Here is a 27,931-nt window from a genome sequence, read left to right on the forward strand (position 1 = left end):
ATATATATACACATACACACACATATACATAATATATATATAGTTTACATGTTCCTTCTCACAAGTGTTTTATTACTGTTAGGTGCATAAACTGCTTTCAAACCTGTTTTAACGTTTTTTTCAGCAAAGGGTCAGAAAAAGACAAATATGTGGAGGAGCTCAGCTCTGACATAGACAACAGGGGAGAAGCTGCAGCATCATATTAAATTACACCGAAACAATGGTTAATTATTTTTTTCCACTTGTGGAAATCTAGTGGCTAGATTTACTTGCCCGATGTGGCATTTCACTTTTTGTTGAGCCCTGTAAGGGTGATGGGGATTTTTGTCTATGGAGTACTGCTCTTTTCTTTCTTAAACTACAGTGTTGCTGCTCATGGTAATTATATACTTCTTTTTTATTTTATTCAAGATTAACAATTTATTCAACAAAAATCAAAGGCAGGCTACAGCTGTACTCTAAGATCATCTCTTCTGGCAGTGGCTGCAGCTTAAGCCTCAGCTGAGCCTTGCTCTGAGCCCTATGTGGGCTAGTGACCATGCAGCTGCTAGCAGAACAGTGAGGGGCTTTGCTGACTACTGGGCAGGAGAAACAGGGAGAACGAAGGAAGAACAGAGGAGGAGAGATGAGCAGTGGGAAAAGAGAGGATAGAGCAAAGATCTGGATATCTGTCAGCACCGAAGCTTAGTTTACTTCTCACTCCATGCCAGTAGACCTCAGGCCACAGATTGAGAGGAATTGCCTCACACTAAATGAAATGTGTGAGTGAAATGAGTGGGTGTGTGTGGGAGACGATTTCCTTTCCCTTGGGCCCTAGTGTGGGGACACTTTGGCAGGACAATGTTCAGGGTGACACTGAAGGGGAGGATCACGTTCATCACAATACCCAGGATAAAGAACACAAGGCGGTGGTTTTCTCATTGCAGATTAAGAGAGGGATGATGAGCAAACCTAAACTGACCCTAAACGTCAACACACTCCAATCTTTGCTGAAAGCTTGCAACTCAAAGTGGAACATGAAACAGCAAATATCACAGTGCAGTAGCAACATCATGTCCACTTACAGATGCCCATCAGACAGCATGTCTTCCTGCAGGTCGATAAAATTAATAGATCTGAAGATGAGTTAAGTTACAGTATTGAAGAATCTAGCCATAGCCATGAAAAATGTTCAAACAAGACTCAGATTTTTGTATTTTTTCCTAGCCAGGAGATGGCAGTACTTGACAAGACCAGTATTGTTGTATTTTATGGCCATTTACCAATCATATCTACTCAGCTCGCATGAAGACAATGACAGTTTGCTATAAACTAAGTTCAGGTCTGATTTTAGCTTAAAAAAAACTATTTGGCAGGCACTGATGAATAGTCACCGCAGCCTTCACACATTCCCTTGAAGAGTCAAGATATATGGTTCTATTGTCAACATGTTTGTAATCAATGTTATTTTAACTAATATAATGTATTATTACTAATATAATGTATTACTGCATGATTTGCATTGAACTACAATTACGGGTAATTCATGCAATTAAAAATAACATACCTACCTATCTCATCTTGATTTAGGAAATAAAACATATACACATATTTTTTACCGTGACTTACAGCTGTCAAACAAGGAAAATACCCAGATACAATGTGGCAACTATGAGTGACAAACAGGACAATGCAGCGCTCACCTCTCGATGTATTTTTAAAACACATAAACTTGTTTTGTTCTGCAAGAACAAAATGCAAAATGACTGTGGTCCTTTCGAACCAAAACTGTCCACAGGACAAAACAAGGAACTATTTAAGAAGAAATGTTTTTTAAAGCCTCATTGGAAAGCTGTGCTATACTTTGCAGCTATACAGATGACTTAAAATGACTGCTAGGTACACTACAACTCACCTAGAAAATCTAAATTTTACACACTTCCCTGAAAAAATGTCTTTGGTCTCATCTGGGAGTTTCTGACACATTCTTCAGATCAAGTTTCGATACTCTTTGAAGATTCAAGATTGCAATGCTCATAGTCCCAGCCCAACCCCACTACAAGAAAAAAGTGAATGCATGGCTAGTAAAACAAGAGGCATGGGAGGGCTGCTGGAGACTTTGTGTTGTTGGAACAAAAGTCAAACTGAGATGCAGCAGGGTCAATAATGTTATCAAACTACCCTATCTTTAAAGAAAGTGGAGAGTGAGAGCCGTTGCACTGAGAGCGACCATGGTGTGCCCCCCTTAGAACAGTGCTGATGAGATTCTGGTGGTGGTGAGATGGTGTCGGGATAATGGTGGCAGGGATTAAGGGTGCTGGTGTCAGGGTGGGAGTGACAGACAGAGGCTCTGACATGATCTTCGAACAGAGATTATGTGTCTTTTACTTGTACTCTTGGGAACCACAGTATCAGTGTGGAAAGCATTGACTACTGCTGGTCATCAGTTTGAATGAACATCCAAAAATCCTGAATCTTTGTTCCAGAGATTGTTTCACTTACACATCATGACATTTTGTTTTAAAGAAATTTCAATTCCAACATGAAATTGTAAAGCCTATGGTTGTTTAAAGGTCAGTGGCTTTTTTAAACACTGTGCTGTGTTCCTGTGGTGATGCATGATCATTTTACACTTAACAAAATAACTTGCAGACACTGAGCCATATTTCAATGATGAGGCTAATGAGAACAGGCAGTCCAGACTGCCTTCTTCTGCATCAATGACGAGAACAGACCATTCCTGGCATTCCTGAACTGACCTGATGATGAGAACTGGACACAAAACGTAGCTTCTCAACAGAAAAGACAGAACTTTCGAGAGTGCTAAGATGATAGGAAGCGTTGTGATGTTTAAGGTGAGGATGACAGTAGCCTTGCTGACTAGGCTATTGCCAGTGAAAAGGCTTGCAAAAAACAGTACTACTCTGGCTACCTCCGTAAGACACATGATATCATTTCACACATCGGTAGCGGTCCAGAGTCCTGAAGCGATGCTGCGGTATGTGCTCTACTTATGTCTACCTATCATGTTCATGTGCCATTTTCTGGTGGAACCATGCTGGTTTTCACCACTTAATGCTTTCAGCTATTGTTATCGAGCTTTTGACTGGTACTGTTAGTACATGCATGAAGATGATAGTCAAAACTTAAACTGCAAACAATGCCTATGAAAATGCTGCAGGGCCATGTGCTTTTGACAACATGAATTAGATGTTTGTTATATTTTTATGATGAAACTGTACAAAAACACATTGACAATGTCAAGATTTCTTACCTATAAGACCATAGGAAAGGAACTTGTTGACAGAGGTAAGAGCGAGGCCTGTGATTGGTCCAGTGGTGTCTTCAGAGCGGACCACTTCTAGGAAGGGCCTTAGAAAAACGTTGGGTTCAACATTGGAGAGTTCTAAAGAAGGAGAAAGACACCCACAAAAGTCAGTCAAGTAAACACATATTGTGAGCTCATGGCAACTCTAGACCTATCAGTTTTATTATATAAAAATCAAATGTATATAAATATTAAATAAAGTTATGGTACACCCACATGTGTCGAGATTACAGAATATTTAGTTCAAGATACCTTGACCTGATCCGAACTACAATTCTGAAGGATACACTAAAAAAAGATTTAATAAAAGATTTAGAGAGAGCTGGAGGGATGTGTATTATATTGTAATTCTAACATGGAGAGGAAGAAGACAGGAGGGATAAGAGTTTAAGAAAGTGGGACAACAGATGGGAAGAGAGAGAAGTCAGTTTAGAGAAGCTGATATAGGGAAATACTTTTGTACCTCAAGATAACACAGACATGAAGCAAGGGAACACAGCTAACCTGGTTTTTCCAAAGGTCAAATATGTAATCTAACAACACCTGTAAAGATCACTTATTTCCACCCTGCATCTTGATTATTTAACACCTGTACAGCGGTAAGGCCTGGGACATGCCATTATCACCATCAGACACAAAACAATGCTGATCAATTCTGGTATTGTGGATCATACTTGCTAAGCATCCTGCCAAGGGGGTGCTCAGGGCAATGTGCGTGTGTGCAAGCAGTAATGGACATCATCGCATTTGTTCAGCTGCCAGAATAGACATCCCCAGCTAAAAAGAAGAAACTTACTTTTGTCTATTTCTGTGGAAGGTCTTTTGCTCAAAAAATGACTAAAAATACCACTGTATTTTTACAATTGTAAACTTACCACCGTCTACCTACAATTTGGTGATCCCTTAACCTTTTAAATAAAAATAATTAATAAAGACCTCAGATAACGGACCATTAGGTAATTGACCACAGTAAAATATCAGCCTTTAGAAGCAAAACATAATAATCAGCAATACTATTATTAAGCCACACCAACCGAATATAACAGTTTATTAAATCCAGCTGCAGTGTGAGATGCAGCAGATCTTCTGTAATCAGTTCACAGAAAAGAGAGCTTTGCTGGGCCATTCCACTCTGGGAAACCACCTTTGGCCCTGACTTCAATCATTTCTCTGGAGAATTCAGAAAGAAAGGGGGTCAAGCGGGGGAAGCAAAAATACAAAACAGGTAAAACAACAAGGGAGAAAATTAGTGGAGTCACGCACGCCGCTGTGAAATGTTGTGGCAGAGGAGTGCTTGCCACAGCAATAGCGTGAGGATTATGGCTTTCTTAAGAGCAGCTCCACTCCAGACGAGAAAAAACAACTTGGACATCAAAAGCGGAGAGTGTCCAACCAATTTCCAAAAGTGCACATGTGACTGCCGTGCATTAGCATGTGATATCCAATACCCCTGCGGCTTGTTTAGAAATCAAATATGAAATAATTTGGAAGGTTACACAGTCCATTATTGGCCCCTGGGTCGGCCTTACACACACCAGGTCGGCCTTGCTTGCAAAAGCAAATCTCTTTCTTCCTGCTTATTAAATATTTTTTCTGGTGTTATATTTGAGTTATTGTTCAATCTGAAAGGTTGGAGCAGATTTGGACACGGAGTGTAAATTTAGCAACAGCTGCACAAAAAATAAACAGTTTTCCCCGTGAAAGATAAATATATAAAATAAAAATCAGTGTTATCTTCAGAGAGTGAGACAGCTCTGTTGGTTTGATCTGTCCATCAGCTGCCAGAAAACTTTTTAAAGAGGGTTTTTGTGTCCCATTACTTTACAGTGTAGTAAGGGTGGAAGGAGGGTGCTCAAATGAATCTGTCAATAGATCCTGATGAAGACTTCATCAGTGGCGATCATCCTGTAAGTGCCATGGCTGCGTTCCCAAAGACCACAGATTGGAAAACTCAATTGTGTTGTATTGATCCGGCTGGCCATCGGTGAACACAGTGCTGACAGTGGCCACTACCAATCTTCTTATATAAAGTCTAAATACAGCCTCTGTACTTCAACTCAATCTCCAGGCTTGTGGAGTGAAGTGAAATAAATAACGATGGCTGCAGCCATGGTGAGACAATCATTCTATAACCAGGTTAACCTCTGGCTGACATTGACCAAAAAAAAAAAAAAAACACAGGATTAAATCGGCTCAGCCAGGCGTGCATGTTGCCATCCAAAGGCTGGGTCCTGATTTCAGAGTGCGTACAAGTCCAACTCAAGTTCAGCTTAATTGGTAAAAAAAGAGGTTTGTAAAATGAGCCCATTACGATTCACCATGAGCCTAATCCTATCTACCTTTACCATGCTGGAGCTCCATCTTTTCCTTGGAGCTGAAGTGAGTATCCAGCCATGTGTGGATTACGTCTCTAAATGACCCCAGCAATGAGCAAGAGAGGAGGCAGGGGTGAACCTACGCCCCCAGGAGAGCATCTCGGGATGAGTCCGGCTCACCACAAAACAGAAGCCATCTTTTAACACATGCACATTTATTGGCACTGGAGCAGAAAGGGCTTAGAACACAGAGAGCAACAGCAGGAGATGGGTCTAAGCTGCAGACACACCTTATTGTCCAGAAACATCAAGAAATGAAACACAAACAATATCTACAGCCAACCAGACCATCTCAACTGACAACATACAAAGATTTCAATGTGGAGTCTCCAAACATCTTTCTGCAAAGCTCACATAACTTACATAGACGTACATTATATAATCAGGCGTGGTGTAGATCAGACATTTGAAATGTAAGATGTGACATGACATCCTGTGTTTAGCGTTTGCGCAAAAATGTGTTAGGTTATAATTTGGCTGTTTTTTGGCGTGTCCTATACCATCGGAATCAGCAGCATCCCCCAAACACATAGACGTAAGGTTGATGAATGTGCAATGTAGTGAGCCGTAGTTATCCGGCAAAATGTCCATTGGTTGAAAATCCCATTGAAATGAATGAGGTATTTGAGCTTCGATTATAGCGCAACCTTTTGGCCGAAGTGCAATCAGGTGTCATCAAGGCCCCATGGGGAACAATTGAATCAAATTTGGTGTCAATCGGACTTGTGGTTATGGAGATATAAAATGCATGTAAATCAATGGGATTTTTTTGACGTCTTTAATCTGCAATAACAGGGCCACCTATGGGCATATTTGGGTGAAGATTGGTGCCTGTAGTAAGGGGACCATGCTGAAGAATTCGGCTCAGGTTTCATGTCAGTGTGACTTTTGGTTATAGAGGAACTATTTTCTTGGATTAAATAGCACCACCTAGGGGCAAGTTGCACCAAATTTTGCACAGGCCCTCAGGGGCCGTCCCACAATAATGCTCCAAATTTGGTGTCGATCGGCCATTCCAAAGCGAAGATATGACATAATTTCCTGTTAGTAGTGTTTTTCGCAAACGTTTGCTAGCATATAATTGCGACATTTTTTGTCAGATCAAAATTTCCTCTACAAACTTTCATCAGCTTGGTCCAGAGATTATCCGTGCCAAGTTTGGTGTCAATTGGACTTACGACTTCGGAGGAGTTAATTAAAATAGATTTTTCAGTTTTCGCAATGTAGCGAAAAAAAAGTTTAGGTGGAAATGGGTGTGGTATATACCACAAGATTCACGTTGATCCCCCGAACGCATGGATATAAGGTTTTTTTATATACGCCTTTGTAGGCGGGAGTTCCAAGCCCAAACGCGTTGACCTTGCCTTTAGCGCCCCCTAAAGGTAGAAGTGTGCGGATTTTTGCGCCTGACGTACTCTTGGGGCTGTGAACATACCTTGTGAGTTTGCCGTCCCCAGCAGTGACGGTGTAGGCCGCAGTATCAGTTTTATGCACGGAAGAATTGAAAAATAAATAAAAATCTGAGCGAAAACAATAGGGTTCCCAGCCGCTTCACTGGTACTGGGCACCGTGATGCCTTGCATTCATGGGTTCCCAGCCCACTTCAGGCTTGGACTCCTAATAAATACATGTGAATTCAGGGCAACTTGCAATTTTGACCAACCACTTTTCTGCAAATTTCACCTATCGCCATCTCTGTTTCCCGCAAAATGTCATAAGTCAGAAAACTCACTTCTTGTTTCTTTTAGAAGACGCAGCAGACGTGTGATACCAACGTCTCACATTTGCCTAAAAAAATAACAGCAAAGACAGAACAGGATACAGACCTTCTGTATAAAAGCAGGGGTAACTGTTTTGCAAAACGTGCAGTATTGTGGTCGACCATAAAAGGAAATTGTCTATTGACAAACACTTTGCCGCAGCAAAACATACGCTGAGAACGGCAGAAATGCATGGAGGACATCAGGCTGTTGCATCCAGGTCATCTGCAAGCGCTGAAAGAATCAAGGTAAGCTGGTTTAAAAATGCAGGGTTAGGCTTAGGCCGGCAAAAGTCCGAGAGGGACTGTTTAATGATTCAACTATAATAATAATTATTATTATGGTAGATGTGATTATTTCACTTATTCCCACAATTTTATAGCAAAAATGCCCAAGAACATTGCAATTTCTCAGAAAAGCTGCCGCAAAATCAGGCATTTTAGACCACAACAGAAAAGGCCTGAAAAATAGACAGGTTTTTTTGTCACAATACAAAATAAATTGTATTGTGAAATTTAGTTTGTGACTACTTTCTGCTATGTAGCAGAAAATATACAGTAATAAAAAAGCAATTATAAAAATAACCCTAAATCATTTTCAGGTTGTCATCAGGCTGACACACAAAACATATACAGATATACAGATGGGTGATAAATCAACATGAAGTGTCTTGGCGTCTCCCATCCTAAAAAAGACATTTACAGCCAGACCTCCAGGCAACAGTACACTGGAGGTACAGATTTAAGAATAGAAAGATGAATTTACTGTTTAGGGCTGCCACAGTAATGATGATGATAATCATGGTTTTGAAGGCAGGGGGAAGTGATTCACAAAGAAATACTAATACTTCAGCCACTGTATTAGGCAACTCATTTGCTGTTGATTCATTAAAATCACAAAAGGATGTGAACTGAATCTGCTAGTCTAATGTGTATTGTATTATATCTTACAGACGTTTTCACTTGAAACACGGAAGTCATTTACCAGTGCCCTGCTGCTAAATGGTGTCTCAGTTAGCAGTCCTACTAGCAAACTCTAACTGGACTAGGAGCTCTGAGTACAGGGGTGAGTGTTCACAGAGCTTTGAACCTCATGCAGGCCAGCTTGGCGACAGGGAATACAGTAACAAGGTGATTTACAGCAGCTCCAATCAGGACTATGACTCTGGGGAAGACAAAGTCAGTCTCCCTTTCATCAAAATATGGTCACGTCCGGTGTCTGGTTCCAAAAAAAACAAGATAGAGGAACTATTGATATTGTTAGTTGTGTTACCTTTTAGAATGTTTTAAACTATAATTCTGGCTAAACACATGTGTTAAGCAGTTTGTATAAACTATCAATACAGCCATGTAAGATGGACCATGGTAGTACGTATGTGCACCAGAACATGCAGGGACCTTTACTGTTAGATAAAAAAGTTAAAGGATTTGGGGGAAAAAATGTGTTGTGAAATATTACGGTACAAGACCTTTTTAGATCTCCTGCATTATTCATGACATTTGCAGTGTCAGCTAACATTATTTCTTGGTAGGCTTTATGACAAGATAGATAAACTTTTCTGAAACATCAGGTTCAGTGAAGTGTTAGGCACCACAGTTTTCCTGCATGGGTCCATTTAGCTCTGAGCAATCTATATCGTCTTACAGATTCTGCGCCTTTGATTTCACTTGTTCCTGGTCTCTTGCTAATAAAAAAAGAAACGTAGTTAAAGCATGTATGATTCCTGGCCAGTGGTTGTATAACAGCACTTTTAGATTTTTATACTACTAAACAGATATGCAATAGTGGTGACACAATTCAATAGTGACAGAAATGAATGCATCAGCAGCAAAACAAACCTCTGAAGAAACAATCTTGTCCAGCTGTTCTAAAGAAATCTGTGTGCATGGCACATACACCCAGATCTCAGTTATTTATCCTATGCATCTCTCTCTTACTAACTCTAATATTTGTTGACACTATGAATATATGATAACCACTATTCTTTTTTATTTTCTCTGTTTTGCTGACATAGTGTCTATTATGTGATGTTTGAATGTCTTGTCTGTCTTGTCTCGTGTGGACCCCTGGAAGTAGATTTAATAACTAATAGGGATCCTAAATTTGGAAAAAATCTCAATTTTGATACTGACACAGTTCACAAGCTTTCCCTGAAAATGGACATAACAAAATTACACCTTCTATAAAAAAGGCACAATAGTGCAGGCAGAGGGGAGCAGCAAACGTAGGAGGGGGTGAATCCCCCTTTGACAGACGCAGTGGCTCAACACCAAACACTGATGGTTATTGATCCTGACCTCTTCAGCTGCTAAAATTAAGAGTCAGGGTCCTTGGTTGCAATGCCGAGGCTCCTTGTGCTGAGGGGAGAGTCAACGCTTTAACAAGAACAGCAAAGCTAAATGAAATCCGGGGAGAATTCTGCGGTTCATCTGCTGAACAAAGTCTTGCATGACAGTATTCTTATACATCGATCAGGAGAATTTCATGAATGTCAGCTCTCAGTCCCTACCTGTTTCATTCTTCTTTTTCTGCCCTTGGTCCCTGTATTCTCCTGAATGAAACTGACAATTATAGAAGGAGGCAATTAGGACGGAACAATGCTATGGACCTCCATATGGTCATTTCATTGGGCCACAGTGGTATTTTATAGATGCTTGGAACAATGCCCTGCGCAACCTAAACAGGCAATTTGAAAGCCCCAGAGAAATTAAAACTTTTCTAAAATGCTTGGGAGGATGGCTGTAATGGCCAGTACAGGAGAGCATTTCCTAAAGGGCTACATGGAATATAGTTTGCATTTGTATTTACAAGAACACTCCTACTGGATGGTTCAAGGAGGAAGAAACAAAGAACGAATAGCCTTACAGGCACATTAAAGCCCATAATGCCCAATCAATCACTAAGTCAATCAAAAGATGCCTTTGCATTGCCTGTTCAGAAAAGTAACAAATTTAATATCTGCTACTTATTTATTTCAGTCAAAATATAATGGCAATTAAAGCTGCAAGCAGCAATGAGAGGGCCTGCGCAGTTCCCTGTCCGTCAGTGCGTGCCGCATCTGCAGCACCGTCACTAGAGAATTGTGAGAGCGCTTAGGATTTTAAGAGACTATGGTGGGTAGACTTGGGCGGTCCGGGGGCATGCTCACCCGGAAGAAAATTTTGTACATTTTAAAGTTAATGCATTTATTTGGTGCAAAATTTGGAGTCTTTCTATGAAGAACTTTGCACTCTTGTAAACAATGTTGTGCTCTAGTAAACTACTTAATCATAAACCCATTGTATAGCTATAAATGGTGATGAAACAGCAACAAAAGTCAAGAAATGTATTTATGATTTTTCCAGCAACCCTAAATCATAGATTAAAAAATAGAATTTCCCTAACATTTTTTGTTGTTTTTTTTTTACTTTTATTGGACACATGTAGGTAATATTTTTTATACTTTTTGTGAATATAATCCAATTAATCTTATTTACATCCTGTATAGACACCTTATTTTGAAAAGTGGATGTTGTCACATCTGTATCCTCGCGCAAAATTTATCAAGTCCGACCCAATTTGAGAAATAATGTTGTATGTGGTTCTCATGTCGCGTAATATGAAGACTTCACAGCCTCTCTTCAGGTCAGAGTCTCATACTACACTTGTCTTTGTAAAGTGAGAAAAGGACAGGATAAAGTCGCTAACCTGCCTGTCAGCTCGCACTGATCCATTTCAGTGGATTTACCATAAAGGCTTTAATACATGTGCACGCCAGATTTAGGCGCGGCTAGCTTAATTGCCTTCTCAGAAACAGACAGTTAACATTACCTTAGTTATCTCAAAAGAAAATTGGTTGTCTCAAGTCGGATGCCAAAGTGTGTGAGCGAGCTTACAGCAGCACGGAGCAGAGCCCACAAAACACAACGTTAGAGGTCTGTAATGTTGAGATGCATAAAAATATTTTTGGTTCATTTTGAAACTATGGTGGAGCAAATTAGACTGGACACACTTAATGGGAAACACTGCTAGAGGTGGGCGTTTAATCCAGTCCTTGATCAAGATCTTTGTCCCCCAAGAGATTCAACCTCTCCCCTTTCCCCCCTTTCTCCCTAATTTGCATGTTATCATGCCTCTCTCTCACGCTTTGTTTTTTAGGTCCTCTTGTGTGTTTGTGTTGCCTATCTTCTCTTCTGGTCTCTCTGGTGGAGAGGAGATGGTGTGGCTCAGATCCTTCCTAGGTGGTACAATAACTATGACTATACATGTGAAATTATCTGAAGATGTGGAGCAGAGGTAGCACAGGGACAAATTGTAAAACATCAAAACATGGAAAAGCTATGCAATTTAACTTTGCATAGGTTTTTAAGTTACTGCCAATATTTGAAGTTGATCAGATTAATTCTGTAGGAATAGCTGGTCAAAGCACAGAGTCTGTAAATGAACAAAAATATCCTACCATTTCAGAGTGTAATTTACCGCTGTCGTAAATGGAAGTGACAATCTGACCTGATCAGTCCACTTGAGGAAAACCATTTTTAATCAGAGCCGTGAATGCAAATGCTGACAAGCAGATCGCATTTAGGTGACGTCTGCTAGAATCAGAAAAGCGACACTTACCTTATGATCAAAAGCTAAAGTCGACAACTTTTCTAACACAGCCAAACCTCAATAAAGTGTGATAACACAAGACACAGCAATGTTACTGACTAGGCCAAGAGAAAGAAAGCCAACTTGCCTCTGTCCTGCAGCCTTTTATTTCATGATACTCTCGCCAATCCCTGACAGCTTCTTGCTTGGTCACACGATCCAGACCCATAACTAAAATGTAGAATATCAGCCTCTGCTGCTTAGATTTTTAGGAGAGAAAGCCTCTGGAATAACAAACCTTTCATCTCCAAAAATAAAAACAACAAAAAAAAAAAAACTTTGATTCGACCAAAGGTCAAGACGATTCCTTTCAGCAGAATTGTATTTGACCTCTAAAAAGCAGAGCAAGTAAAATTAAACTAGGTGCATTCAAACAGCATGACTTCATCACCAAACCTTGCCTGAGCCAGAGCCTGCCAGCCACTGTGCTGCTCTGCACCTGTTATCCTGTACATAAAATGTATTTTCTATGCTGCATACTTTGCACAGAGGCCACATTATTCCATCTGGGAGCTGGCCGGGCCCCAACGTCCACTTAATGTATTTCACAGCCTGCTGTCCCCTCTGTGATGGATGGACATACTTTACGCTCAGTGTACTTATAAATAACGGATGTTTTATCATGCTGAATTCAAACCTGCGGGAGTGCACATGAACATTTCTGTATGAATGTGTAACGTATAGGATGGAAATATTTTGTATCACTGTGAGCTCAAAGAAGTAATTATTCAGGAAATCATTTGAGTAAAATAACATTCCTTACATGAATGTTTCACAGCTAAATAGCTTCATCCTTCATTAGAGCTGGCAAAACATCAGCTCTTTACATATTTCTTCAGCTGAGCTGCCTTGCCATAAATGCAGCTGTCAAATCCAAATCATTCCATTTCATTTTGATGCAAAAGTGTTTGCTTGTAGTGTCACAGTCAGGTGTCCTTCGGGGAAGGCATCCTCGTATTATCACATCTATTTCAACAGCCAATGTCAGTGTGGGAATTTGTTAAGATGCTGGGCTGGAAAAGAAGAAGGTAGATGAGGATGGGAAGGTGAGTGGAGAGAGGGAGGTTGGGGGAATGGGGTCTGGAGTGCTCGAGGTTGGGCATCCATTCAGCAGGATAAACCAGCACACATGCTCAGGCTCGGAATGGATTTCACACCCCTCCTGATGAGTACCACCATCCACAAGTGCATGGAAAGAATGAAGACTGGAGTATGGTGAGGTAATGAACAAACTACAAGGTACAATTTGCTTGATTAAGGGCCCAGAAGTGGAGAAAGTAATAACAAATCAACCAATCTCTGAAGCAAAACATGCAGACATATTGGTATCAGTGTCAGCTGATAAATAACAAGAAATTGCAGTACACCAGAGTGCTGGCAAGTAGATTTTTCAACTGTAAAATGTCCAGCTCAGTATATCAAATCTAAAGGACCTGTGTCAAGAGTGTTTGTGATTAATATATGTAAATAAAATATTTATATAAAATATAACTATATATATTAAAAAAAATAGGGTAGAAAGTGCCATTGAGGAAAAACAGAACGTGGATTTGAGTTGATGAGAGAAAGAAGGTAAGAACATGTGAGACATGGGGAGAGGAAAAAAGACTGAGGAAAAGCAGCCAACAGAGAGCGGGGGGGTTATTGTCCTTATTTGTTTCACCTGCTGCACTCCTTCAGCTCCCCACTATTGCCATTCCCATGGGGTAGGAGGGATTCCAGAAACCATGCACTGTACAGGCCGACTCTTCTGTGTTCACACGAGACACAATACACCACTGCTACAGGGCTCACAGTGCAACTGCACTCTGTCAGAAACTACACACTAAACAAACAAACTGATATAGTGTTTAAAAAACTGCTGCTGAATAGATCAGGTCACTTTACAAGAAACACCACAATCACAAAGCATTGGTGACATTAACTGAGAAAGAGCGTTTTTTTCCTTCAAGTCAGAATAGCATCTATATGGAAGTCAGTATATACAATTTGGGCTGGAAGCACTCCTTGAACCAAAGATTTTAAAGACTTTATGATGATGATAATGATTTATTTCAGGTAATATTTACTTCTGCAAATTAGTGTGTGGAACGCACAGACAGGGTCAAGAGGTTCAGTTACAGTTTCACTAAACAGAGTGAGCAAGACAAGTGATTTAAGTGACTTTGAAAATGAAATTATGTTTTGGCGTTTTGGAGTGGTGGTTCCAGTATCTAAAAAAACCTCATCATCTAGAGCTTTACATTAACTTTCGTCCTAAATGAAAACATTTAGGAGCACAATGAAAAATTTCCAAGTAACAAGCTTTACTGTGTGTGTGTGCTCCTTCTCCTTGTGTGTAATTATGAATTGTGAAACCAGTGGAAGACCATGGAAGTAAAGATTCTAGTGTCTGGACCCTCCACAAGGACCTTTAAATACTGTCAAAGTTTTTAAAAAGACTGAAACACATTTCTTTGAAAATTTTTCACACAATGGGCAATACACAGATCACCAAAACGGGAGAACAGGTTAAGTAGAGTAGAGTTCCAAGCCGATTCCATTTTCGATCATAATACATAAATGACAGTTTTGTTAGGCTCTGAAGTTAACGAATGCCTGACAAACCTTTCCTCTCTTCTTACTCTTTCTATGAGCAAATAACAACATAGAAAACATTCAGATAGTGTTAGCAGGCTTCTCATCTCCAGCCAGCGCTGACTGTCACTTTCACAAATTAACATGACAAATATCACAGATGGCCACTGATTCCAGAAGGAACTTGACAACAGGCGTAAATGAAACTTAATGTTGGCTGGTTAATGTACTCGCCAAAGTAAAGGAGAAACAAAAAAACACTAGACTACTGCAAGTGGATGTGTTCTTGTACTTCCAACAAGACCATCAGAGTGGCAAGGCTTCTCTATCGTCTTCTTGATCGCGTCATGTTTATGCATTTTTTAATCAACATTAATAGTTCTTAATATATAGTTTAATCATCTATTTTTAGAGATATATATACACACACACACACATATATATGTAGGCTATTTGACTGTTCTGATCTGCACTGTAATGAAATTAAGCAATTCCTATTTAATAAACCTACAATAACTGCCACACTGTTGTTGACATCACTCAATTTAAAGTGCTCCCAACCAAGTCTTTGGTATTTAGTTTTCCTTATGATGTCAACAGCAGTGTTACGTTCAGTGCAGTGAGCAGTGTTACGTTCAGTGCAGTGAGCAGTGTGCAAAAAAACCCAGCGATCGAATATTCAAATATTCAGGTCCAGCCCTACAAGTAAGTGAGGTGCTTTTAAAATATGCTGAGGAACATGCAGGAAAGCAGGATTCAGTGGAGAGCCTGGTCATCCTACTTTATCTATGCATCAGTGTGCAAACCCTTCATTTGAATGTAACCATTCACAGCACATCTCATCAGTATTAATAGGCTGATACCACTGTATTTAGACATGATGTTCACTTTATACCCACCCAGCATTGACAGCAAATCCTCTGTGTGTGTTTAATAAATCGCAGTAGTTAGGTGGGATGGCTTAGTCTCAACTCAACTAATGACTATATTATGAGCCACAGCATTAGGAGGGATTAATACTAATCTTGGCTGTTTCAGTTTACCCTAGGCTGCAGGGGTGGGTTTGAGGAGACAACACAGCAGTGTGTTACCCTGGCCTAAAGCTAGTCAGCCAGTTCTCAAACACAAAAAAAGTACATTACTGCTTTGGTTTTGCATGTTGATCACTGCCAAAGAAAAGGCCTGGCTCATGATCCTTCTCCAGAATATGCTGTTTAGCTATACCAAAGCACACATAAATATAAAGTCTCCCCTATATTTAGCAACTCATCCTGTGCTCTATACAGCTGGGATAAACACCCAAACAAACACAGACAACAAATACATACTTAACAAGCCCTCGGTCTTCTGGCAAGGTGTGACTCATTCTACTAACAGCACTTTACCATAAGAACAAAAGGTGATATGAACTCAGGGTTTTTGTGTTTTGAGTGCCAAAAAGCTAGGCAGTGAGTGAAGAAGTACAAGAAGACTCTTAAGTACTATGCTTATTTAATAAATGTCAATTTTCAATAAACAGTATCTGCTATCTCTGAGGCATTTGAGAAAAGGTTTGAAGTTTTGCATGCTGTCATGAGAGATAACGGCAGAAATATGGCAAAAGCTATGACGAAAAGTGGTCTGGCTCGTTTTTGCTGCATGGCAGACATCCTGCAGCTGGCTATCCACGATGTTGTTCTCAGACAGCGCAGCATCTCGGATGTGGTGGCAACAGGCTGTATTATAGACACTTTAAATATTCACTCACCACATTTCCAGTAGTGGTGGGAATCACCAGAGGCCCCACAATACGATATTATCATGATATTTATGTTGCGATTAAATTTTTTTGCGATTTTAAATATAATGCAATTTATTACCTTTTTCCAATTAGGTCCCTAAAGTCAAATTTTGTCAACATCTGTTTATCTAAAAAGAAATATTTCTCTGTTTGTTCATATCACTTTTTCAGTCCTCTATATGGTCCTGTTAAGTTTTCTAGTGGACTAAAAAAGCAATAGATTTTCTTATTCTAGTACCAAAAAGTTAAAACTCCCATCTCCAATTTATATACTAAAATATCGATACTTGGCGTCCGTGTATCGATAGAGTATTGCCATGGCAAATATCACGATACTATGCTGTGTCTATTTTTTCCCCACCCCTAATTTCCAGAAATAAGACCATCCTTAGGTATTTGAGAAATAACCTCCATTTTCCAGCACTGGCAGAAATGGCTAACTTCACAAGCAAGGGCAGCTCAGTATATATATACACACACACACACACACACACACCAGCTATTGGCTAAATTTGGTCTACAATTTCACAATTGGTGCATCCCTAGATAAAAGTAAAGAAGCAGCAGAGAAAAGCCATATTTAGTTTTGTCCTATAATTCATGTCACTTTACTGTGACCTAGTTAATAAAGGCAAATACATATATTTTTAAATAAATATATTTAGGAAAATGATGTTTCTTATCACTGATTTGTTAAACAAGCGCACTATATAATTCCTGATGTATGTATCTCACTAAGCTGCTTGAGTGTCATGTAAGCTCTCCACATACAACAGGTTGCCCTCTCCATGGCAACACGTGGTGACTTTCGAACAACAGAGTCTTACAGGGGACATTTCTAACCACTGATGCCACACAGGCTCCACAGCGGGGAAACATTAAAGCCTATTGGGTTTATCCCCACTGGGGCACTGAATTGCCCTGCTCAGAGTGGTTGGAGATGTCCCGGGCTGGCTTAGCAGACCAAGGCGACAACTGTCATAAATTACTCCCCAGTGAGGCTGCATGTCTGCCATACTCGAAACAGCTTTAGGGAAACTCAGGGGTAACAGAGCTGGATTTAAGAGAACACAGGGGGGTCGATTGGTCGGTCACATACCCAACCCCACACACAAACTGTTGCAATAACTCTTCACCTAAATATGAGGAGGTGTCAGCAACAAAGAGGTTTTTGTTACTTTCAGTGTTTTGTTTTTTTCCATTTGTCTATATCATCTATGTACACATAAAAATAATTTACTCTAATAAAAGTGGTAAATCCCTCTCCAAATACGTGTTCCAACACTGCAGCCTTCTGTTCTGCTTCCATGAGGTCCAAGTTTCCTTGTTTTTCTTATTGTGTCAACTGTAGGAGGTGGCTGAGTTGTTGAAGAGGAGAGAAAAATTAGCCACTTCACTGCTGTTCACATGGCAGCTCACTTCCTCTGGTGTATAAAGTGCACTCCCCCAGGGCTTGCTGTTTGTCATGAAACATCTCTCGGCACATAATTTAACCAAACTTGAGAGGCAAAAAAAAAATGGAAAACAAACATAATTTACTAAAGAGGGGTTGGAGTCTAATACTGAGGCTGTTTGCCAGAAGTGCAGTAATTCTAAACCATGCTGCAGTAAGTGGCTCCTCAAAAGATACTGTGGGGCAATGTCAGACAGCTGACCACATGGGATGTGATCCAGGGAGCACATTATCGTTATGAATTCATGACAAAATTTTGTACTGAAAGTGACAGAGGCGTGGATATTAGTAAACAGTCTTGTAATCCACTCACAAAAGAATTATGACAAGCTAAAATGTACAGTGTACAGCGCTTAATGTTCCTTCATTTGTCTCATTTAATTTTAGCCTGCAGTACCACTCAAATTAAATTTTGTGTCATAGGACTACAGAGTTAACTGTTACTTTGACTTACACTACGGGCTTTACAAGGATTAGCTCCAAACCACAAAATGGCGGGCCTCACACTCTACAATGTCCTACACTTTGAAAAAGTGAAAAGGTACCAATATCAACATTATACATGTATGTAAACTACATTATGGATTAAAGCCATAGAAATGCCAACACGTATTACACAAGACTGGCATATGTGCATAGCTCAAAATATTCCCTTATTTTTATTTTGTGTTAGTTCTTTCAAACATGTAGACAAATAATTTCCCATAAGGTTGGTTTCTGCAGTGCAATGTGTCTCCCCTCACACCAAGCTCGTTCTGCACACGCAAGGCTGCGCCTATCCAATCCGACTGGCATCACGGCCATGGAATGCTGAAGTCCACATTTTTCCCATTCAGCAAGGAAAAACGGCCTTTCAAAGCCAATCAGCTAGAAATGTTGCTTTGTTTTTATTTTCGACTGAACTTCCTGGAACCTATTATGGAGCTGTCAGGGATGTATATTTAGCTATGGCAACACAGGGCCTCCTCGCTCCCTTGCGCCACTGGCCATGTCACCTCTGATAAACAGAAAAACAATTGGTTATCCCTTTTGTCACCTTTAAAGAAAACGGCATGGGTAGTGTGTCTGTGGGTGACAAATACCATCTGTATAGCTACACACAACTTCTCTGTAAACCCTAACCGTAGAGGGATGTAGGACACATGTATACCATATACATATTATATCCACTGGATTCTTCAGAAAGGACAAGCAAGAGACAACATTTCAACGCAGTAACTGATGATGTGATAAAAGATATCAGTCATATTAGATCAGATTCCCTTAAAATCTGTCGTACACATCAGTCCATTTAGACACAACACAGTCTACTCAATTGACCCCTAAGCCACGCCTCCCTTAGTTACTGTTGCTAGTCCAACAAACTGTCGGACTTTTATCACAGCACTGCCACTGTCTATAACTGCATTCCCTGGAGAAATATTGTCAAATTTTTGGGAGCGATTTCAGAAAGAAGCAGACAGTTTTGCATTTGCATTGTGCATCTGAAGGTTGTATTCAGGCTGTCAAACTGCCGTAAACAGACAGAAGCTAAAGCCTACCGATCACCAACCACCGCATCACCTTACGATTTAGACAAAGGACAACGATATTAAGGATCAACACTGTTCCTGTACAGCTGGGTAGGCCTCTATTCACTATTACAATCATTAAAAAGCAGAAGAGTAGGGTTATAGAACGTTACATTCAGTATTACATTAGCTAGCATTAGCTAACTATTAGCTCCTATTACTTTAGGAACAAGCCAAATTTTAGGCTTTAAATCGCACTTCTCCTTTCAACCTCTCTGGGTAGCGACTGTAACTATTACAAGTGCCCCAGCAACAGAGTTTGACCATATTTTGGAAAAATACAGCAAAAACAAGCTAGAAAATGGCATCTTTTGCATACGTCAACGGCGCGAAGCCATGAAAGTGTCGGACTTCAGTTAGAGCGGCCTATACTGCACTGTGTTTGGCCAGCTGCGTTCCATGGCAACTGTGGCGAATACCAATGCACCTTAAATTTTGCTACATTTTTGTTTTCATTTGTTCTTTTTTCAGCTTTATTACTGTAACATGTATGATTATGATAATCTATGACAAATGCACTCATCAACATCGCAAGAAAAAGGAAGTGCAGGTATCAGATTGAGTGCAGTGGACCTTGAGACGATCACTATTCACAGCATCTCTCACCCAGACAAAACTTCACTGCAAGCAATGTGATCAAACCAGGAAGAGAGGAAAGCGATAAGAGCTAAGCTAAACCTAGTTGGAAGTTAAAGTTATCCCACTACCCAGCCTGCACCTGGCTAATGTCCAGTCACCGGGGGGAAAAATGGATGAAATAAAACTCAGGCTAACTCAGCAAAGAGAAGTCAGAGACTGCTGTGCCCTCATCTTCACAAAAACCTGGCTGCACCACAACATCCAGGATCAAGATATTACACTCGATGGCCGGAGCGTCCCGGACAGAACACTCTGGTAAGACCAGAGGAGGTGGACTCTGATTGAGTTTGAGCACCAAGCGTCATTGATGTAAGCACAAAGTGGATGGACAATGTTGACTAGATTGGACTAGTTTTTATTGTTAAGATGTTGGCCATATTATCTGTCCAGATAATTCACCAGTGTCTTTGTTGTTGCCGTTTACATTCCTCCAGATGCAAATTCAAAAAAATGCACTACAGGAACTGAATGAGGTCATCAGCAGTCACATGACAAAATAACCTGATGGTGTTTTTATTGGAGTTGCTGATTTTAATCAAACAGATGTGGTGGGCGGGCTGACGATCACAACTAACTTTGGCTCACTTCTGCTCTGGCTGCAGTGCACTCCTGTTTTCTTTTTTTGAACCTCTCTTTGGAATTGCTGAGTACAGAGAAGGCTCTGCAACAGTATTTTTTCCTGTGGGAAATCCATCCAATAGCAGTAACGTCAATGCTAAAAAACACTTACTGCATGTTGGTATGAGTATATGTACCATCCAAATATCTTTAATAAAGTACTTGACAGTCAATCAGGAGATCAGCAAATAGTTCTCACTACATTAAATAACACTTCCATTCTTTAATTTCATCAATAAATTACTGTTGGATGGATGGATGGATGGATGGATGGACAGACATCTACTGGCATGAGGCATAATGTAGATTGAACAGTAACATTGATGCCCACTAGTTCACAAGTTCATTCTCCCTTGACCTCTGTATCTGACCCCCTACAACACAAACCCCACTTCAAGTCTACTGTATTGACTAACCCGCCTAGATGACACCTGCAACCACACACACAAGTCCTTCCAAATCATAAATTTAGTAACATTTCACTACTTACAACCTGCTCAGCTCCTGACAGTCCAGACCAAGACTTTTACGGTTAAAAAACTACACCGTACATACCACATATCTGTATTGTTAAGACGGCAGTTAGCTGACTGGGACTGGGAGTGAAGTACATTGGACAAATCTAGGGATAACTATCTCCAACTGCTATACCACCTGTGGGGAAACCAATGAGGTATATTTGAACCCTGCAGAGAAAAAAACACATGGATTTCTTCACATGTACAGGTGAAACTCAAAAAATTAGCATATCATGCAAAAGTTGATTTATTTCAGTAATTCAACTGAAAAGGTGAAACTAATACATTATATAGACTCATTACATGCAAAGTGAGATATTTCAAGCCTTTATTTGATATAATTTCGATGATTATTGCATACAGCTTATGAAAACCCCAAATTCAAAATCTCAGAAAATTAGAATATTACATGAAATCAATAAAAAAAAAAAAAAAAGTATTTTAAATACAGAAATGTCAGCCCTCTGAAAAGTATAATCATGCATATGTACTCAGTACTTGGTTTGGGCCCTTTTTGCATAAATTACTGCCACAATGCGGCGTGGCATGGATGCTATCAGCCTGTGGCACTGCTGAGGTGTTATGGAAGACCAGGATGCTTAGCGGCCTTCAGCTCTTCTGCATTGTTCGCTCTCATGTCTTTCATCTTTCTCTTGGAAATGCCCCATAGATTCTCTACGGGGTTCAGGTCAGGCCAGTTTGCTGGCCTATCAAGCACAGTACTCCCATAGTCATTGAACCAGGTTTTGGTACTTTTGGCAGTGTGGGCAGGTGCCAAGTCCTGCTGGAAAATGAAGTCAGCATCTCCATAAAGCTCGTCTGCTGAAGGAAGCATAAAGTGCTCTAAAATGTCCTGGTAGACCGCTGCGCTGACTCTGGACTTAATAAAGCACAGTGGACCAACACCAGCAGATGACATGGCTCTCCAAACCAACACAGACTGTGGAAACTTCACACTGGACTTCAAGCATCTTGGATTGTGTGCCTCTCCATTCTTCCTCCAGACTCTGGGACCTTGGTTTCCAAATGAGATGCAAAATTTGCTCTCATCAGAAAAGAGGACTTTGGACCACTGAGAAACAGACCAGTTCTTGTTTTCTTTAGCCCAGGTAAGACGCTTCTGACGTTGTTTGTTGTTCAGGAGCGGCTTGACAAGAGGAATACGACATTTGAAGCCCATGTCCAGGACCCGTCTGTGTGTGCTGGCTCTTGATGCAGTAACTCCAGCCTCAGTCCACTCCTTGTGAAGCTCCCCCACACATTTGAATGGCCTTTTCCTGACAATCCTCTCCAGGCTACGGTCATCCCTGCTGCTTGTGCACCTTTTTCTTCCACACTTTCCCCTTCCACTTAACTTTCTATTAATGTGCCTTGATACAGCACTTTGAGAACATCCAACGCTTTCCCTCCTTGTGGAGGGTGTCAATGATGGTTTCCTGCACAGCTGTCAGGTCAGCAGTCTTCCCCATGATTGTGAATTCCACTGAACCAGACTGAGAGACTAATTAAAGGCTCAGTTTTGGATTAATTAGCTGATTAGAGTGTGACACTTTGAGCCTACAATACTGAACCTTTTCACAATATTCAAATTTTCTGAGCTTTTGAATTTGGGGTTTTCATAAGCTGTACGCAATAATCATCAAAATTATATCAAATAAAGGCTTGAAATATCTCACTTTGCATGTAATGAGTCTATATAATATATTAGTTTCACCTTTTCCGTTGAATTACTGAAATAAATGAATTTTTGCACGATATGCTAATTTTTCGAGTTTCACCTGTACACTTTGTTGCTATATCTCTAGCACCCCACTTATGATGTAGTTCTTATTTTCAAAAAAAACAAAAAACAAAAAAACTACTCTTTCCTTTCATTCAATGTTATGTTTCTGTTTTGTAGAGTAAATTGTGTTTTTCTAAATGACGGTATGCTTTCCAGCATTACAACGCGAACAGAACAGAACCAGATGCAGTGAAGTACTGTCAACATAACTGTGTCTGCGCATGAATGTTGGTCTGTGAAATCTAACTCTAAACCACATAATCTACAGTTTAAGTAATACAACATATTCAATACATAAAACGAACATTTTTAAGATAATATATAGATAACAATTGTCATTGTTATCTATATATTATTTGAGTTAAACGGCGACAATAGGAAAGGTTGAATAGAGAAAAGCACAGAGAGAGGGGATGACTCGCAGGAAAGGACCTGGGCTGAAATCTAACCTGGGTGTTAAGGACCATTTTAAGTTATAATGCAACAATGACTCAAATGTCTTGATGAACACACACACTCGTCGTCGTGATAATGCTTTGGTTTGTACTGGTAGGTTAATCGTGCCTCTAAACCCCCCTCCCACTTTGAGCTTGACCAGCAGCACGGAATTTTTGGCTGCAGCCCAGAGAACCAGGTGTGGCCACAGTGTGGTGCTACGTATTTCACCTGGGAAATGGAGACACCTGCACAGGTCTACCTCCATTCCCCACTCCACCTCTGGTGACAGGAGCTTTGGTGCTGGTTTCCTGCTGGTAGTATCTGCAGATTCCCCTTTTGTGTGGATCCTATGTTGGAGTCTTGTGGCTCGCCTCCTGCATTCTTCTCTCCACCACCTCTGCAAGCTTCCTGAGCACTTGGTCGTGCTGCCACTTACGCCGCCAACGCTCCGCTTTAAAAGTGGATTGCCAAACCCAATGAGCTGGTGTAGCACTGACTTCCTATGATCTCATTCCAGACAGCTTTCAGATCTTGCTTTCCTAGCACCATGTTATCGATTTCCTTTTTCCTCCTCACCTTTGTACTTGCTGCTGCGGTCACCTCGCCATCCATGCCGCTGCATTCTTTGTACAAGACTTGTTGGACTTTGGCCACTTCAACAACATTTGCACCCACATTAGGAGTATAGTATTATGTGTTAAGAGTTCTGCAAATGGAAACTCTGTTGTGAAAATTGAGCCAAAGCAATCATAAATTACATTTATAATTACTGGCCTACTTTCCCAATGTATGCTGCTTTATACCAAAGGATATGGAATGAGAGAGACAGTGGGTCAAAATATGTTTGACAAATGCCCTATGCTTCACAAACAAACACTGTGGTTTGTATATACAAAACTCCATTAACAAACTAATGCATTTTGTTTAACAAATATATAACACCATAATCTTCCCGTGGGCGAAGCTTCCTACTGGTGTTCATAGGGCAGCGTGGTAAGGATCCTAATTCACCCTTTGCTAAGCCCCGCCCCCTTAGTTACTGTTGCTAAGTCCGACAAACTGTCAGCGCTGCCACTATCTATTACTGCACTCCCCGGAGAAAAAGCGATCTCAGAAAGAAGCAGACAGTTTTGCAGTTGCATTATACATTTGAAGGCTGTATTCAGGCTGTCAAACTGACGAGAAAAAAAATGAAAGATAGAAGCTAAAGCCTACCACTCGCACAGTACAAGTGAACCACCGCATCCCCCGACGAGACAAAAGACAACAATATGAACGATCAGTACTGTTCCTGTAAAGCTGGGTAGGCTTCTATTCATTATTACATCATCATCATTTAAAAGCAGAACAGTAGGGCTTTTTACGTTACATTCAGTAGGAAGTTAGCGAGTGTTAGCTAACTAACATTACATTAGGAACAATCCACTGCCGACATTTTTCTGGATTTATTTCAGGTTTTGGAAAGAGAATAAATCGTACTTCTCCTTTCAACCTCTCTGCGTAGTGCCCCAGGAACGTTTGACCATATCTTAGAAAAATCCAGCCAAAAAAGCTAGAAAACAACTCCTTTTGCATTAGAGTCAATGGAGCACAGCCACATCAGTTCTCTACAACCCAGATTGATAAATCCTTGTCTAAGCCACATCTATGTGAACGTCAAAATTGTAAGAAAAACAGTCAGCCAGAGAGCAGGGAGTGAACATGGTTGTACGTATTGGCAGGTCTATTTTGCTTTCAAAGCAATCAACACCTTCTCGTTGTCCCAGGTTGTTAGCATGTCTCATCGCCAGCTGCAATGGGCCACACTGGCCTGCTTGGCTCCCTCCCCTGTCAGCAGGACAGCTTTTGTTAAAATTTGTTATCAGCAGCACTGATCCCGCTCTATTTAAGAAGGGGTGCGTCAACAGGTTTAAAGCACTCCTGCTGCATGTGTCACCTTTTTTTGATTTAATATTTGTGCTATGAAATGTGGCCAGTTGTTTAATCCCCCACCCCCCTTTTGCACATTCCCACCGCCTGTCCTCCTCTACCCAGCAGTCAGTCACCCTCCCACCATCCCTTGACAAGAAATTTTTGACCCATGCCACCTTTACGGCACACACACTCCTCTTTCAAACCCCCAGCTGCAGTCCAGAAATAGGACAGCTTTTTTTAACCCTGGTGTCCACTCAGAGGCGAGTGCCTTATGCCAGTGTCTTGTTCCAAGCTCTAACTGGAGGGAGATGACAACTGTATGGATGTTGTGCAGTGTTTCACTGAAAAGAAATTGAGTATCAGTCTTTCCACATTGAAGTCTACATACTGTCAGTGTTCATTTCATCAACAAAAAATATGATGAAAAATAGCACCTTTGACAACAAAAATATGGCTATATGTATTACAGTCTCAGTCAATTAAAAAAAACTCAATACTTTCAGAGACAAATTAACAAATTTTTTCTTCATCTAATTTATTGAATAAATTAATTTCCAATTCAACTGATAATTAGACAAGAAGCATTAACACATTGTACAACAAAAACCTTCTTTAACGTCACAATAGCCAAAACCTTGTCTCAAAATGAACACTGCAAATCAATACACCAGTAGCTATTGCACCAAACACTGATGCTCAAGTTTGGGAACCACCCATAGACTGTATAAAAGAAGTGGATGTAGTAATCGTGCTGTCACCCATTGGTTTGTGGACTACCGTTTTGAAGCCTTGAGTTTGGCATTCTGACAATCACTATATCTTGGTATTTTGAAACCAGAAGTGACCAAAGCATGGTACATCCGTTATTCACGTTAACTGTGAAATTTATTGGGATGCTAATTTTGGCAACTCCTTTTGAGTGCCTTTTAGTAAAACTGACCTCGGAACAAGACATTTTTAAGTAACCACAACGTTACAATTAAAGAGGTGGTATTCTGCTCATTTTCAGGTTCAAAATCTTAATTAGGGGTTGTACCAGAACAGGTTTACATGGTTTCATTTGCAAAAAACACCATATTTTTCTCATACTGCACATTGCTGCAGCTCCTCTTTTCAACCTATGTGTTGTACGCGCCGCTCTTGAGCTACAGAGTGATGCATCTTACTTGTACTAATAATCTTAGTTAGGAGTTGCACATGCGCAGTTCCCAGGTAAGGACTACTAGCCAATAAGAAGCAGAGAAGGGCGGGTCGTAAGAAACAAGGTAGTGTGATCCAAATCAAAGCCGCTTCAGACTGCGACCGTAACCTAGCAGATGGTATAAGTTACTCACAAGTCCACAACCACACAACATCATTGTTCCACATCTTAACATAAACCACTACAAAAACCACCATATTTCAACTCAGTTTTACATAAAAATTGGCCAAACAATTTGAACGTTTGCTCAGTAGCTTTCACATCAGGTGTAACATTAGCATTATAGTTATAACTTTAGCTGTGTTAGCCAGTGTTTACAACAACTCCGCACTTGAACAGTCTGTGAAGTTACATTGCCGTGTTTATTTTAAATATAATTCACAACCAATTAAATATACTTACAGGTTGTGATTGTGAATTTCCAGGCCCAAGCAGAGTCGGAGTTGCATCGTCTTTTAGGACTAAACGTTGAACTGTTGCCGGTGTTCTGACGATCTATGCTGCCTTGCCGAAAAATGCTACCATAGCGCAAATCGATAGACTCGACTCTACTCGGCCCTGCTCCGTTTTCCATTGCAGACAGTAAAGACAGATGAGCGGTATGAAAACCTTCCAGCTTTTCCTCTGCCGTTGTTGCTGCAGCGGTCTGTGTGACGGCGGGAGCAGAGGGCTCTGTGAGCCGGGCTCACACGCTCATCCCGCGGGTTGGCACAGGCAACCCCCGCCACCACTTGCGGAGCTCCTCAACTCCGAAAATATTCAAGCACATTTTTGTTCTGCCATTACTTTTCCTTAAACTGTCAATATTTGAAATCTACAGCTGATTTCTCACGTCAAAACTTCTCAGAAGTGGATTTAGTGATGAAATTCCATACGAAAACTGTAAAATATAGAACTTTCTGTTGCTGGCCTCTGTCTGGCGCACGCAATTATGATGATGCAATGAATAGTGAATATTCTCTCTGGCCAATCAGCAGTCTGTCATGTTTTCACGTTGCATTTTAGTTTCCCTCAGCTCGCTTGGAACCTCGACGGAGGTGATAGGAAAAAAAGTACCTGGAAGCAGGTACAACATTTCTACAATGGAAACCCAAACAAAGGCGAGTGGAGCCAAAGGGCCTCCGCTCAGACTAGCTTGGTTTGAGGGCGTGCCTGACCCCGCTAGCTGCTTGGCAAGCTTTATGACGCGTTTTCATTGTGACGTCACAAGTAAAGGAAGTGAAGGGCTGGACTACAAACGAGCTGTTTTCAAGCGGTTCAGAGCAGAGTTTTCTGTGGGAGATGGGAACTCCCTTTGGGCTGGACTTTGGGCTTTTTCACTTTGCAAACCTGTTACATGCACAAAAAAGAGATATAACTCAATAAAGG

The 27,931-nt window shown here is 40.6% G+C and overlaps 1 protein-coding gene across 2 annotated transcripts in view; it reads right to left on the reverse strand.

Annotated features, from left to right (window-relative positions):
- gbf1 (golgi brefeldin A resistant guanine nucleotide exchange factor 1) overlaps positions 1-27,931 on the reverse strand; it is a 128,440-nt gene that overhangs the window by 65,536 nt on the left and 34,973 nt on the right. For both annotated transcript variants that reach the window (XM_038737531.1, XM_038737530.1), the window contains exon 4: positions 3,254-3,385. In XM_038737531.1, coding sequence (XP_038593459.1) covers positions 3,254-3,385 — 132 coding nt within the window. The remainder of the gene's footprint in view (positions 1-3,253; positions 3,386-27,931) is intronic.

The sequence above is a fragment of the Micropterus salmoides genome, unplaced genomic scaffold (assembly GCF_014851395.1).
Source record: "Micropterus salmoides isolate LMB-PRFRI ecotype aquatic unplaced genomic scaffold, ASM1485139v1 Ms_hic_scaffold_22, whole genome shotgun sequence".
Lineage (NCBI taxonomy): Eukaryota > Metazoa > Chordata > Actinopteri > Centrarchiformes > Centrarchidae > Micropterus > Micropterus salmoides.